At 43.6% G+C, this 15,212-nt stretch overlaps 1 protein-coding gene across 3 annotated transcripts in view; it reads right to left on the reverse strand.

Moving 5' to 3' along the window:
* Nucleotides 1–15,212, reverse strand: part of parga (poly (ADP-ribose) glycohydrolase a) — a 74,451-nt gene that overhangs the window by 8,244 nt on the left and 50,995 nt on the right. For all 3 annotated transcript variants that reach the window (XM_079512978.1, XM_079512977.1, XM_079512976.1), the window contains 3 exons: nt 7,084–7,162; nt 4,454–4,562; nt 1,737–1,842 (listed from right to left, as the gene is read on the reverse strand). In XM_079512978.1, the coding sequence (XP_079369104.1) occupies nt 1,737–1,842; nt 4,454–4,562; nt 7,084–7,162 (294 nt within the window). The remainder of the gene's footprint in view (nt 1–1,736; nt 1,843–4,453; nt 4,563–7,083; nt 7,163–15,212) is intronic.

The raw sequence follows: 15,212 nt of genomic DNA on the forward strand, positions 1-15,212 counted from the left end.
CGCGACACTGTCACGTGACGACAAAGTATTAAATAATAGGGCATCAATTTATGAGAGAACATAAAAAGGATTGAATATGGCGATACAAGGTCTGTGGCCCGGCAGTGACGACATCATGTGTGTGGAGGTATGTCGGAGGAGGACCCCTGCCTATGCACAGAGTAATGTAGTGTGGATCCAGCACTGAGCCCTATGCATCCTGCCACGATTTATGGAGCCACGGAGCCACAATCAATTGGCCTTTTAATAGAAAACATAAATGTTTGCCATGTGATCAATACTAGGAGGAAGGGGACTGTTAGCTGGTGTTAGCTAAATGGGTGAGAGCAAGGCACCCCGGAGGAGAGACTAATTGAGCAGCCTGGGGCACGAGGGAGACTTATCATGACTGTTAGTTTGATGTGCGTTGCATGTCATTTCGTCCAATCTGAAATGGACGCTGGATTTTAATTGAGCTCCAAAAAAAAAACCCTTTGATACGGTAGATTACGGCTTACTTTTTTTGAATAAACTTTTGGCTACAGGCTTGACCTCGTCCAGCCTAAATTGGTTTACCTCATATCTCTCGGATAGGGACCAAATTACGTGACCCCCTGTTGTTTAGAGCTGCTTGTTCTGTTAATTTGGTTTTATATGTGGATGATTCAGCCATCCTAGCCTCAGATGAGGATGTTAATGCATCTTAATATACATACAAACATCTGAATACACCTTATTTGGTCCTCAGGCCAAAAGGTCTGTTGGCCAGACCTTGCCTGTTAAATTCCCAGTCAGCTACCTTGGTTGCTTGCTAGATCGTAGCCTGGGTGGAGATACTATGGCACGAAGGACCCTGGGCAAGGTGAATTCCAGAACAAAATTCTTAGCCAGGAAAGCTCAGTTTCTGGATTCAGCCAGTCTTCGTTTATTTGCAAACTCTGTTCATGCTATATGCTCATGGTACAGAGGCCTAACCAAAGCCCTCAAAAAGGGGTTGCAAAATAGGATTGTCAGGGTCGTCTATTGGGGCTGTCTGCGAAGGAACAGGTTGGAAAACATTTCAAGCAGGTGGGCTGGCTCCCTCTGGCAGCTAGATCAGTTCAATTACAGCTGAACTTGGTACATAACATCTGCCCTGTGTACCTTAGAAATGTTTTTTTTTAGAAGAGTGGCAACGTTTATTCTCACTGAACCGGAGCCAACATTGCAGACCTGTACTTGCCCAAGTACAAAACTGATATGGGGAAATGCTCATTTATATATGGAACAGCAGTAAACTGGAACTTGATACCCCCCGGCAATAAAGTGCTTCAGCAGACATCTTCTTTTCAAACAAAGGGTCAAAGCGTAGCTTTTAGAAAACGTTGCAGAATGTCATGGACACGAATTTTTTTACCAGATCTTTTAATTATGCCATAATAGAGTTTTTTTATTGTGCCTTGCCTGTTTTATGTTGTAATGATTTGTCTGTCTCAGACCAAGGACCAGAATGGAAATAAGTCACATGAAAATGATGTGTGTTTTTATCCCTGACGTTTCACTGAAAAGCCTGCAACATGTGTTGTTCTTTTAACCATGACGTCTAATAAATACAATCAAATCTAAGTCATGGTGAAACCGCCGAGCTGAAGCACAAGGTACAGTACACACAAACACTCATTTGTATGAATCAAATGAGCATCAAGTCCTGTATCTTCAGAGTCCATATCGTAGATATTCTAAAGTGTTTTAATTCTTCATAATTCGTCCAACGATACCTTTGAGTCTCGTGTCTCCTCCGAACGCGCCGCAGCCCCAGTTTCCGGTGGCTACGGCCGAGAGATGCTGGCTGATGCCGTTCTGTCGCTGGAACCCGCAGTACGCCTGAATGAGATAAATGCAACGCAGAGCATCACAGTTAAGACGTGAGACAATTTATAATGCTCCATAATTCTTCATGCTTCAGACATCATTCTTCAGAGACTGACAACACTGGCTGATAATGAACGGGAGATGGGTGCCCTGGCGTGAACTCATCAGTGTGTATGTACTGTATAGCCTCGCCACGCACACGCACACGCACACACACACACACACACACACACACACACACACACACACACACACACACACACACACACACACACACACACACACACACACAGGCTTACTGGAATGCGTTATGCAGTTAAAAAGAAGGACAAGGTGATGCTTTCTTTGTTAAGATAAGTGTTAAATAGGTCTATATGCTGATAGTAATCATTGCAGCAATAGCGTTTGGTTTGAGTAACAGGGTTTTCCCCCCATCTCTACAGCTTTTTAGTAAACTGAAAATACATTTTCAAGTCGGGATACACATTAGTGTATAATCGATTCAGCGATGCATCGGATTCGGGCCGTGCAGCAAAGCAATGCAGCGATGCCACATAATTGATAACCGAAGCCTAAATATAATGATAATATTATATATAATATTATATGTAATAAAATTCGAAATAAAATATGTTATATATCCGACTGCTTGCATTGACTGATCCGAATTTTGCCATGTTGTGCAGTAATATATAAAAGTGTGATGCATTGCAATGCATCGTAGAATGGGTGTTACGATAGGGCGGAGAACTCCGTCCTGTGCACTCAGGGTGTTAAGTGATTAAATATGTGTGAAAACCTCTATTATTCAGCTGATTAAGCAGAATAGTGTTGTACAGTAGAAAGCGGCAAATAAGCCACTTACTGTAAGCAGCTCAGAGCTAAATTCAAAGATGTTATAAATCATGGAGACTTTTATTAGTTGAGACTGTCAGAAACAATAGCCTCATTAGAATAGTTTTACACTTGCTTTCGCTTTTTCAAATCTATACGGTAGATCATTGCTGTCGGGCAGACATCTTGCATCTGCATTATTTCAATTTATAAACACTACTAACCCTAAGCCTACTTCGCCGTTCAAGAGGGCCATGAGGGCAAAAGTAGCGAGAATAGGCGATCTACAAGCTCACAACACGCTGCGTCACGACTTGTCGTGAGATTGTAGATCGACGATTTTCACTATCTTTTTAAAACATTTAAAAAAAATACATATTTAGCCCTATGTTCGAATGCCCCCACCCCCTGTCAAAAACAGCTAAAATCGCTAAAACGAAAGAAAGCAGCAAAAAAAAAAAAAAAAACACTCATCTTATACTTTCTCTAATAACAACCTAAAACATGAACCTTGGGTGAAAAAAACGAAAGTTGTCCTTTAAGGGGTTTGGGCATGAAAGGTTTCCACCCGACAGCGACAATCTTACTGTACAAAAACGTGTTCTTTCCTGCATAATCCTATACTACTAGATTTATGGCAAGCTGTGACACAGTGTGACAAGCTGTGACAGTCCTGTCAGCTGGAAGTGATTGCTGCTGTCATTTGTCACCATGCTGAATGGCGTCTTCCACCGTTACAACTCAATTCATGCAATGGCTGCAGCCCGCTCGCCGTGACACGTTTTCAACGCGGAGGGCAACAAGACAATGTGAAAAAACGCTGGCTGTAGTTTCATATTGTAGTTAGTGTCTTCTTTTAATATATTGACTTGGGTATGCATGTATTGTATCTGTATGTTGCCTTTCAACCGCTGCAAGTTCCGGAAAGGAAAATAAAGTAGTTCGAAGCTATGCTACTTTTCCACAATTGTGGTATGACAAAGGTAGTAGTACATTATGGCTTAATGAAATGGACCCATACAGGCTTACATCTCTATTCTTGGAAGAAGGAGAAGCCCTGGGGGACACCGGTCAAAGAAGTCTATAGAGTAGTAAGTGGTAAGCTCTGTGTCAATACAAACTGCCCATGCAACACAAAGAAGCCCACAAAGGCAATTATGCCAGTAGCATTGTTGGTCAGAATGCCGCACACGCACACACACAGGAAATAAAGAAGAAAAAATAGATTTAAAATAAAAATAAAAACATAGAAATATCTATGATCCTTACATTATGTTTGAAAAAGGAGTAGGGAGAAGTTTCATTAAAAACGTATCGTCTTTGTGTATCTCAATATATCAGTCTTCAGATATTTAGACTTTCCGACACACACTCACATTAAAAGCGAGGACAAAACGAAAGACAAAATTAACATTAACAAAACTATATATATATATAATATATATATATACACAGTATATATATATATATATATATATATATATAGTACCTAGCTATTCTATCCTATATCTATTTAGTATATCCATTTTAAACATTTGTTCGAACTTATTCCTTGTCTCACATTGTTCTAATTTAGTTCATCTCTGCATTTGTTCCACAGAATAACCCCTTTCACAAAAATGCAGTGGTATTTTGCGTTGGTCCTCACTAACGGCTGATTAAACACACATACTCCTCTCAAATCCTAATGACTCTCTCTTTCGGATGTTGTTTGGCAATTATTTTAATGTCAACCAAGTCTTAGAATTTTAGTTGCGCGCACGCACACGCACACGCACACACACATCACCTTGTTGAGTTCTCTGGTGATCTTCTCGGGATGGAACTGCTCCAGGAAGTTCCTGAACTTGAGGGCGTCCAGGGCCACTATCTCCGTACAGCGTCTCTGCCAGTCGTCCCTGAGAACCAGACAGACCGGTCACCACAAGGAGACCCAACAGAACCAGACAGACCGGTCACCACAAGGAGACCCAACAGAACCAGACAGACCGGTCACCACAATGAGACCCAACAGAACCAGACAGACCGGTCACCACAATGAGACCCAACAGAACCAGACAGACCGGTCACCACAAGGAGACCCAACAGAACCAGACAGACCGGTCACCACAAGGAGACCCAACAGAACCAGACAGACCGGTCACCACAAGGAGACCCAACAGAACCAGACAGACCGGTCACCACAAGGAGACCCAACAGAACCAGACAGACCGGTCACCACAAGGAGACCCAACAGAACCACTCTCTTTCCTAACCAGTGACCGTAACTTTGTACAGCGTTTCTCAACCTTTTTTGTTTTGTTTTAACCCATTTAGACGTGTTGTACACGTCGTTGTTATACCTTTCAATCGGGATGATACCTCATTGGTTGTAGCTATACAATGAAGGAATAAATACCAGCACTCACGTTATCCGTTAGGATTCTTGTTTTATTTTGATTTTCCCCCAGCAGGTATAACAACAGACCAATGGACGTTTTGGCCGAGTGGCCTTCTTCAACTCTAATCTAGACAACAATGTTTCTGTGTCACTTATAAAGGGGACCTGGGTGCGTTGCACTAAACGGTCCGGGTGCACGATATACATCATCAATATACAACATTCATCAATAAATCTGTTAAAATCTGTTTTAAGATCCTTATCGGAAACATTATAAACCACAAATCTGACCTGTGCAGGTCTCTAAGACCCCTCTATAAAGACAGACTCAGATTTTACACCATTCTCTGAAAGATAATTAGAAAAGGTATTATAAAAAATCACACCCGTGTGAACTGAGTGGTGTAAGGTCTTATATAGCCTGATCAGCTGTGGTCTGACGTAATGTCTGAAGTAGTGAAATCACACCCGTGCAACCATGCTCATTTTTTGGTACGAACAGACAGACAGACAGACAGACAGACAGACAGACAGACAGACACGTAAACTAACAAAGCCAGTCGTAGGAGTGGTTTACACCACTCAAAAACATCCTAGTAGTAATTCCTCATTGAGCCCTTTCGGGTGTTCAGTTTGTAAGGTGTGTATATACCACGCTTCTCTCTGTAACAGCAGTTTCTCACGGTCCCCTCCTCTTTTTAAGGGCTGAACAGCCTCTATACCCTGGAACCTAAGAGAGCACACTTTATGTCCCACCTCGTTAAAGTGTCTAGCCACAGGAGATGTTTCATCCCCGTTTCTAATATTGCTCTTATGTTCTGTAATCCTCACTTTTAATTCTCTTTTAGTTTTGCCTACATAACAAAGTCCACAAGGGCACTTCAACAGGTAAACCACACATTTTGTCTTGCAGGTTATAATACTCTTGATATCAATCTTTTTACCTGAATGTGGATGTAAAAACTGATTACCTCTGATCATTGCATTGCTCTCTACTGTACTCCAAAGTAAAGGCGAAGCCATTCTAGTATTGACATAGTTCTTGAACTCCCCCAACTGTTCTGCTGTACCAGAAAAAATAAAAAACACAGTCAATAAACCTAAACCAGCAATTTCCCCATAAATAAATTTGCATAGTTAGGGGAGCAGGGACTTCCCATACTCACACCTTGACATTGTAAATAATACGTCCATTGGTCTGTTGTTATACCTGCTGGGGGAAAAATCGAAATAAAACAAGAATCCTAGCGGGTAACGTGAGTACTTATTCCTTCAGTGTATACCTTCCAGAACCGTGCACCCGTTACTTCATTACGTGGAATTATTCAACTGATTGCTTGCTCTCGCTTTCTTCTTATTGTTGCTATACAATACATAATGATTTATTTAAATCTAAATGGGTAAGGATCCCCAGTTTGATGTGCATTAGGCCAGTGTTCCTCAAACTTGTTAATTTCAAGGTCTCCCCTTAACTCTGACAGTATACAAATGGAACCAAATGGACCCGTTAGGGTTCATTTGGTTCGATTGGACAAACTTGTATGGAACCCACAGACTCCCTGGAATCCACTCTGAGAACAACTGCATTAGGCCGTATACAATTTACATTTTTGTCTGTCTAATCTGTCTTTTTTAGGCATTTAGCAGAAGCTCTTAACCCAGAGCGATTTACAATAAGCAAGGACAACACAAGGTAATACATGTAATGCATAGCAATAGGAATCTAGTATCATAAGTAAACCAATAACCTATCATCAGGAACCTATCATCAGTCTTCGCCCACAATAATCAATAATCTGTAGATTGAAACGATGCCAGGTCAACAATGATCTGGCATCTGTCTACATAACATCGAAAACCACATTCTTAGCATTTGTGGTGAAGAAATACAAACCTAAGAAACAAAACATGAGAACGAGATATGTTTGCATATGCCATGGACCCCCATTTTTACATACAGACATATGATACATGACTACACACTGTGCGCGTGTGTGTGTGTGTGTGTGTGTGTGTGTGTGTGTGTGTGTGCTAATTACCTGGGTGTCTCATCCTTGTGGCTGTGCTTCCACTTGTAACTCTCAGCGTAGCCAGAATATTTACTATACTGCTCCGTACCTGCAAAAAAAACAACAGTAAAGACACAAACCCATGACATTTAGTTTGCATTTGGCATTCGATGCACACAGCAGGGCCGACATCTATTTGAGAGCCTTCGCTCTTAAATCACATTATGAGCCTCTCTATCCTCCCCATGTGGGTATGCAGTATCAGCGTGTATTGGATTGTCATAAATAAAGGCCATTGATTAAATAAGTAATCCGCTTTGAGGCCTCGAAAAATGAAAAGCTTTCAGTCATAATTAGGAGGAACTGTGCGCCGCGGAAGGCTCACGGAATGTTTAGGGAAGGGAAAAACTACACAAGCTAAATGGACCGCCATTTATTGCACGCCTTTCTCCAAAGCACTTTACATCGTATTTCACTTTCACCCGTTCACCCATAGATCCACAAAATGCCGACAGCAGAGGAGACCATGCGAGGCGCCGACCTGCTTAGCGGGAGCAGTTAGGGGTTAATCCATTTAGACCTGGGAACGATTCTACAAATGTCTTCTAAATCCTAACAGTTCTCTGAAAAATCTCATGTTTCTATGTCAGTGGTTCTCAAACATTTTCATGTCAAGGACCCCTAAGATTACATGCAGGGGATTATATGTAGCGCGGCACTCGGTGCTGCGTTATGAGCTTGTAGATCTGCTATTTTTCAATAGCTAAAGTATAACATAATGCTTAAAACACCAAAAGGGGTTCCGGCCCAAAATGGATTAAGCGTCTTGCTCAAGGACACTGTGGCACTTGGACACACACACACAGGCTGCGTTTACATGGACCATATTTATTCATAATGAATTCATTCCGAACAGGGATTCATACCCAACTGTTTGCATGATGGATGCCGAATGAATAATGGGCCTTGATATGAAAAGGGTTGAAAACAAACTGGTGAGAAAGAATGTATTCCAAACTATGTTACATCAATAAAGTTCCGTCCTTTTATTAATCTCCGTCCTGAGTGTCGAGTGTTACTATTTGATGCCGCTGAGGGTGTTAACATATGTGGATGTACTCAAGAAAGCACCAACGAGCTGGCCAGATGGATAGAGAACCGGGATGACTGGAAGCAATGATGATGGGCTCGTCTGAGGACGACCTAGAGAGCTTACAGATATGACTGTTTTCCGAAATTGATGTTAAGTACAGTATATACTGGGTTTTAAGTGGTTAATATACCCGTGTACCACAAGCTTGGCTCTTTCAATACCTTCATATGTGAACACACAGGGTTACGGCTTGAGAGGTTTCCCTCTCATCAGCATCATCATTAGCACTCATTACAGGAAATGACGCCTGCTGAAGGCTGCATTATGTATTATGTATGGGCTGGCTTGTTATGCAAAACCTGAATGAACAGCGGGACTTAACCTGCTGATTAGCATTGCCTTTGGGAGCACACATACAGTAGGCAGGTAATCAAGGAGAGATAACTGCATTGTGAGCTACGGGGCACATTACATACAACCGCTGCGCTTCAAAGCATCCTTTGAGCAATTCTCATTTCATTCCATGAAGGAACTCATTATCCGCAAGGAGGACAGGCAGGAGGAAAACATAGTGTCTGTAGATGAGATTTTGAGTAAAGTTCGAGTTCAACGCAGATGCCACTAAAAGGTGGTATAACGGTAAATGTTAAAGAGATGATTTGTGTTTAATCTGCTGTGCCAATATGAAAGCCATGAAAACATGACTCAGGGCAACAGACAACAGCTGTATGGATGGAGGCAGACTCCTGGCTACAGATCAAGACTTCCAACGGAACACGACTGCTGTACTATTATTATAAATAGAGTTGTCCCGATACCATATTTTTCAGACCGAGTAAGAGTACAAGTACTTCATTTTTAGTACTCGTCAATACGAGTACTTTATTTTTTTTAGTAACCACTTATTTGACCCCCTTTTTCTCATAGATGCAGATGGATCTCCGATCTACACTGTCAGTTGCCATTTATGTTTGTAGATCAGCTGTTTTGGGCGATTTGCTGCAGTGTTGGGTCAGACTTGCTCCCGTTGCATTCGTTCAGCCTAGTGTCAATTGGATGTTTTGGTACTCGAGTCAAAGTATCGGGCCGGTTCCGAGTACCGAGTACTTGAGAGGGTGGCATGAGCCCGAGTAACCGATACCAGTATCGGAACAACTCTAATTATAAATGCTATTATTGTTATGGTTGTCATCATAGTTGCTACAATTGTTGTTGCTTGTATCTCTCTGTGTCTCTCCTCTCTCTCTCTTTCCCCTCACAGTCAAGACAGATGTCCGCCGGCCACCCTAGAGTCTGGTGGTTCCGCCTGACGTTGCTTCCAGTTTAGAGGGAGTTTCTCTGCTGCCATCAGGTCTTTGCTGATGGATTGATTGATTTTATTTGATGACATAAAAAGAGCACAGTGGCCTGGGCCGGGCTTAGCGGTCCATGCACCTTGGCTGGTAATCCAGAAGGACAGTGTGTCGCGGGTTCGAGTCCCGATCCCGACAAACTTTGCTGTGTGTCTCCCCCCATCTCTCTCCCCCCCTTTACTGTCTACCTACTGTAAATCTATCAATAAAGGCAAAAAAGCCCCAAAAAATATATATAAAAATAAAATAAAAAGAGCACAGAGCTCTTTCGCAAGAAAACCTTTCTGCTTATTTCCATTGTGGTTTTCGTCAAAAAAATAAAAGAAAAAAAAAACTAACAAAAAACCCCCACTAAACAACATGACAAGACGGATATCAATACACTACATGACAGTCTATATGTAAAGTGTCTTGAGACAACTTGTTGTGATTCAGCAATATAATAAAAATGGAATTCAATCGACTGTAATTATGCCTCTATATATAAATCCTTGGCTGAGTCAGCAAAAGCTGCGCGTTCACCCTGCACAGCCAGCTGTATAGACCACAATACTGGTTACACTAGTGGTCCTCATATTTAACCATATTTTATACAACTATGTATTTATTTGTTTGGTTATTTCTAAACATTTTATCCGTCAACCTGGGGAGAGCAACAGACTGAAACCAGTCTGATCCTGCCTTCCACTCCCACATCACCACAACAGACACAAACCAGTGTGAACCAAGGTTTGATCTGCATCAGGCCGTAGAGTTGACCATAAAATAAGTTTTATTTATCTGGGAGACCCGACATTGAGACCGTTTGCGTTATGAGGCATTGATCACTTAAAACCTACACTTAAACCCCATAGGCTTCGCTAACCGGGGTCTCCCCCAGGAGGGGTCCCCTCCCTTCCCCTCCCCTCCCCTCCACTCCACAACCAAATCTCTTCACCGAAAATAGCTTGAAGACGGCCGGACACGGCTCGCCTCTCATGGCACGCCCGGAGTAGGGATGCTAAGGGTTCATACGGTTCAGAAAGAGAAATCAGAGATACAGAGAAGGAGTGAGACCTAAGTGAGATGGAGAAAAAGAGAGAGAGAGAGAGAGAGAGAGAGAGAGAGAGAGAGAGAGAGAGACAGAGAGAGAGAGAGAGAGAGAGAGAACAGACATTGGACTTGGAAGGCAGTGAGCGGCTGCTAGCGTTGCGTGCGAGGAATAACTGGGCTATGTTTTAATAAATCTATGGCGTAACCGGTCCATTCCATTAGGGGACCCATGGCCCCTTCTTAGTCGGGTTATAAATTCCTCTCTGTCCAAATGTAATAAAGTTAAGTGGAGAGGAGGAGGGGGGTGAGGGGGGAGGGGCAGAAGGAGGACGGGAAGGGGGACGGTGACTAATGGCTGAAGGTGACTCTGAAAGGGACACGTGCGTCATAGGAGACGCAGCGGCACCATGCCGTCACCGCCGGCCTGAAACCACGTATCTCCACTTTTCACGTTTTCTTTTTTTTTTTTTTTTTACTTCGTTATATATATATATGTAATTGGCCGCCGACCCCCATCTGAAAATATGTTGTTCCAGGGACCTTCCAGAATGTTCGCTCTGAAAGAATATTCAAAGGTTTGCGCCACATTTTCACGATTTTTCAAAAATAGCAGACCTACAAGCTTGTAGCGCGGCACTCGGTGCCGCGCTATGAGTTTGTAGATCTGCTATTTTTCAATAGCTAAAGCATAACATAATGCTTAAAACACCAAAAGGGGTTCCCGCCCAAAATGGGTTAAGAGTGTCGCACAAGAGTAGTAAAAATAGCCAAACTACAAGCTCACTACAGGTCGCATTGCGTTGTGAGATTGTATTTGAAATGTAAAAAAAAAAGAAAAAGAAAGCGGGGCTTTGGACATACAAGGTTTTTACTGCCCGACAGCGACGATATGACATAACCTTCTCTTGACTGGTAGTAAAAGCAGGGGGACGACGACGACGAAACGCACATTGTGGTACAAGTGTGTTGCACTACAGTAGCAAAAATGGTAGATCTTCAGGCTCTGAGTCTAGTCTATACGAATGTTTTAAGTGAAAGTGGTTAAGTGTCTGTGGGTTTTATGAATATTCAACCGATGAAAAGTCTAAACACACATAACTACGCTACTTTGGTTATTTTCTCAAGGTTTCCACCCGACAGCAACGATTATGCGTGTTTCATGGAGACCGACCGATGTCACGTTTTCAGGAGGGAAAAAAAAAAATATCGGAGTTGGAACCTGAGACCTTGACCAGCCCCATTTACCCGCTGAGAGCTGTTCATGAGGTGGACAGCCGCTGCCCCTGCCGGCGGGGGATTGGGGCTTAAGAGGTTAATGCTAAAAAAAACTGATCTCATTAAATGACCCCTATGAAATCCTCAGGACTGAAATCAGTCCCCAGGACTGAGAACTTTAAGCCCTGCGTTTTATTGAGTCCGACGCCAAAGCTGATTTTGGAAGAGTCCTCCAGTATTACCCATGTTCTGAACGACATGATTGCCTGTACTATTTTGTGGTTATATGATTAATGGTTGTACAATATTTATGAATAATACTTGTACACCAATACCAATCAGAAGCCACGGACTGTTTTCTCCAGATAGGAGGCTGGCCAGAATGTGAAGCGAAGTGAGAAAAACACAACGCCAAATGTAGCAATCAGTCTGTAGAGGCATTACTGTACATTTAGTTTGACTCTGTTCCACAGATACATATTATGACAATAGCAGATCTACAAGCTCGTACCTTGTAGATTGGCTATTTTCTTATTAGTTGAAAATTTGGCCAATGTTTGACCAGTTTCTATAGTGTACTTTGCTGATTAAGTCTTAAAAGTCCTTAAAGGTACCTTCAGTGATTTCACTTAATTCAAATATCACTTTTCTTTTTTTGTGATAATCCTCCCTACTATAGAGTTCCTCCCTGTGCCCAGTTCACCCCTGGGGTCAAAAAAGCATAGGTTTCGTTTTTGGCTAGAGGGCCCATCCTTCATCCAATCAGGATAGAAAGGGGCCTTTCAATCATGATCGAGCGGACGCGGGCTTTCCAAATCACCCAAATCACTGAATGCTCCTTTAAATTGTCACTTGTGTCATCTGGAGACCAATCCCGAAATCACATGGGGACCCCCCCCCCCCCCCCCCCCGGGTGTCCCGACCCACAGGTTGAGACCTAGCGCTCTAGCCTGCTGAAGCACTGGGCCATGGTGAAGATAGAGGAGGCTATAGGAGTGGGCATTGGACCATGCCAAAAGCCTTACTTCACACACACACACATTTGGCTTGCCCACACGCAATTTGTCTCCAACGCTCTTGCTACAGCTTCAACTGATCCGGCAGCACCAGAATCAATCAAAAAAAGCACACAGTCTGCAGACATCATCCAGAGAGCTTACTTGTACTCGGGCCTCGTACTTCGTACAACAAGCTGGAGTGGAGTCCACGGCACCGTTTAGACTGGCAAGCCAAATGCAGCCTAAATCATCCAGATTTGGAATTGGAGCTCTTCACGGGTCCAAAAGAAAGGCCCCCGGGACCCGAAATGGACCGGTAAAATTTTATCCGATTCCGACCCGTTCAGAGATTTCTTTCAAATGACGGCACCGAGATGCGATTATTTAAAGATTTTTAAAGACCAGACGAGGAAGCCATGATTGTACGGTGTACACCGGTCATTTCAATTCAAATCATCTTCCATTGGCTTGCATTGCAGTACGGTACACTACGCATGCATTGCGTAGCTTCACTTTTTTGTTCTAAACCCGTCTAAACCATTGCTCACAACTGGCCGCAATGTGACATGTCGTGAGCAGGACTTTTACTTATAACAAGAGTATTTCTACATTGTGTTTTTTTTTTGTGGCTTTCGCCTTTATTTTATATTTTTTATGGAGGGAAAGACAGTAGGCCGACATGAAATGGGGAGAGAGATGGGGGGAAGACATGCAGTAAAGGCCGTCGAGATCGGGAGTCGAACCCGCGGCACACTGAGCCATGGCCCAGGCCTGGTATTGACACACGCACACGCACATGCACACGCACGCACGCAAGAAATTTAGGCTGGCCTAGTACTCCTGTAGCTAAAAGCTGAACAAGCTGATAGACACGTTGTGCGTTGTCAGCTTGCATGAATTATTGACTTTGATAGGCGTGCAATAAATGGGTGATAGATCAGGAAGTCGCCACAGAGAGGCTGACTAATGAATCTATTCAGAGGGAGAGATGTCAGAGAAAATGAACTCGGAGACGAGGCCACCGAGAAGAGAGGGACTTCACGTCGGCCGTGTTGGGAGCTTGTAGATCGGCTGTTTTTCGACACGCAACACTGCAGGTTAAAAACAAATCACACGTGTGAACTTAAGTGAGGGGCGCAGCGAGGGCACTCAGGGCAGTGTTTATAATTAAGGCTCTCGACAAACATTAAAAGTCCATAGACTTGGCTGCTGGCCTATGAAGTAACTTCGGGAAGCCATGCATTGGAGTAGCTAGCTCCCCTCAAAAATTCAGCAAGCGACAGCGTTGTGCGACAGAGCATAAATTAGGCTTTTACACTGCGGAGTAAAGCTCATCATGACTATTTCGGAGGATGACTCGAAAAGTGCGATCCTCTGAGCACAGGTCTCTGCCAGGCCGGGTTGCCTACCCACCCAGAGCCCGCACATTTTGGAAGTCAGTCTATCATAGCCAGTTGGAATGGAATGTAACAAATCTGATACATCATCACATGATCACATGACTCCAGAGATAGTGAACGGAGGGAGAGAGGGAAGGAGGGCAGGATCACTTAAACAGGTTGACTCAAGCACAGTGAGTATGTGAGGGTGAAGAATAGGCCAATTCTGCCTGAGAGAAATGAAGGATAACTGGGGCCATCCCCGGTTAAATCAATGGCATGGATTTACCTTCAGAGTGGATGGAGGTGAGGGGGGGGGGGGGGGGGGGCAGAGACACAGAGGAAGAAAGTAATTAATGGAGCCCAAAATACACATGGGGCTCAATCATAGACTGTATTTAAAAATAAATAAAAAAGGAAACAAATGGATGTAGGTGCGTGACATCATCCGTTGGGCTTGAGGAGTCCCGTGTTTAGGCCTTCAGTTTACTGTGGCCATATAAGGCCTGGCACAGCACTTTTTCATCAGATGGGGGTCCGCGTCGCGACCAAATATATATATATATACACAATTTGGGGTTTGGGGGTCCTTAGCACTAAAAAGTGTGAGAACTACCGTGTTGGAGACAGGGGAGAGAGAGAGAGAGAGAGAGTTAACAGGTGTCTGGCAAGCCTTCAATCCGTCGCCCAGATGAAGGGAGGCCAGACAGACAGACAGGCAGGCGACAGCAGGGGGGGAGGGGACGCCCCGAGTCAAATGAAAGAGGAGCAGCAGACGAGGAAGACAAGTGGAAGAAAAAGAGATGAAAAGACACGACAGACCGTCGGCGACGGGGGCGAGGTGTTGGGGGGGAGGGGGTGGGGAGGTACAGGTACACTGCACACAGGTATCGTTAGTTTAACGAGGGACATGTGTGTCCAAGAAGCACACGTGAGGAAAGGAAAGCAGGCACAGAGCAGCAGAGGAGGAGGACATCGATGCGGGCGGAATTTGGGAAACCTTGCTTCTCCACATTTATATACTTCTCAAGTTTGCTTGACATACTGTAAAGTTAGCACCCGACGGCGACGATATTATACTGTAGCAATA

The sequence above is a fragment of the Electrona antarctica genome (assembly GCF_951216825.1).
Source record: "Electrona antarctica genome assembly, chromosome: 10".
Classification (NCBI taxonomy): Eukaryota; Metazoa; Chordata; class Actinopteri; order Myctophiformes; family Myctophidae; genus Electrona; species Electrona antarctica.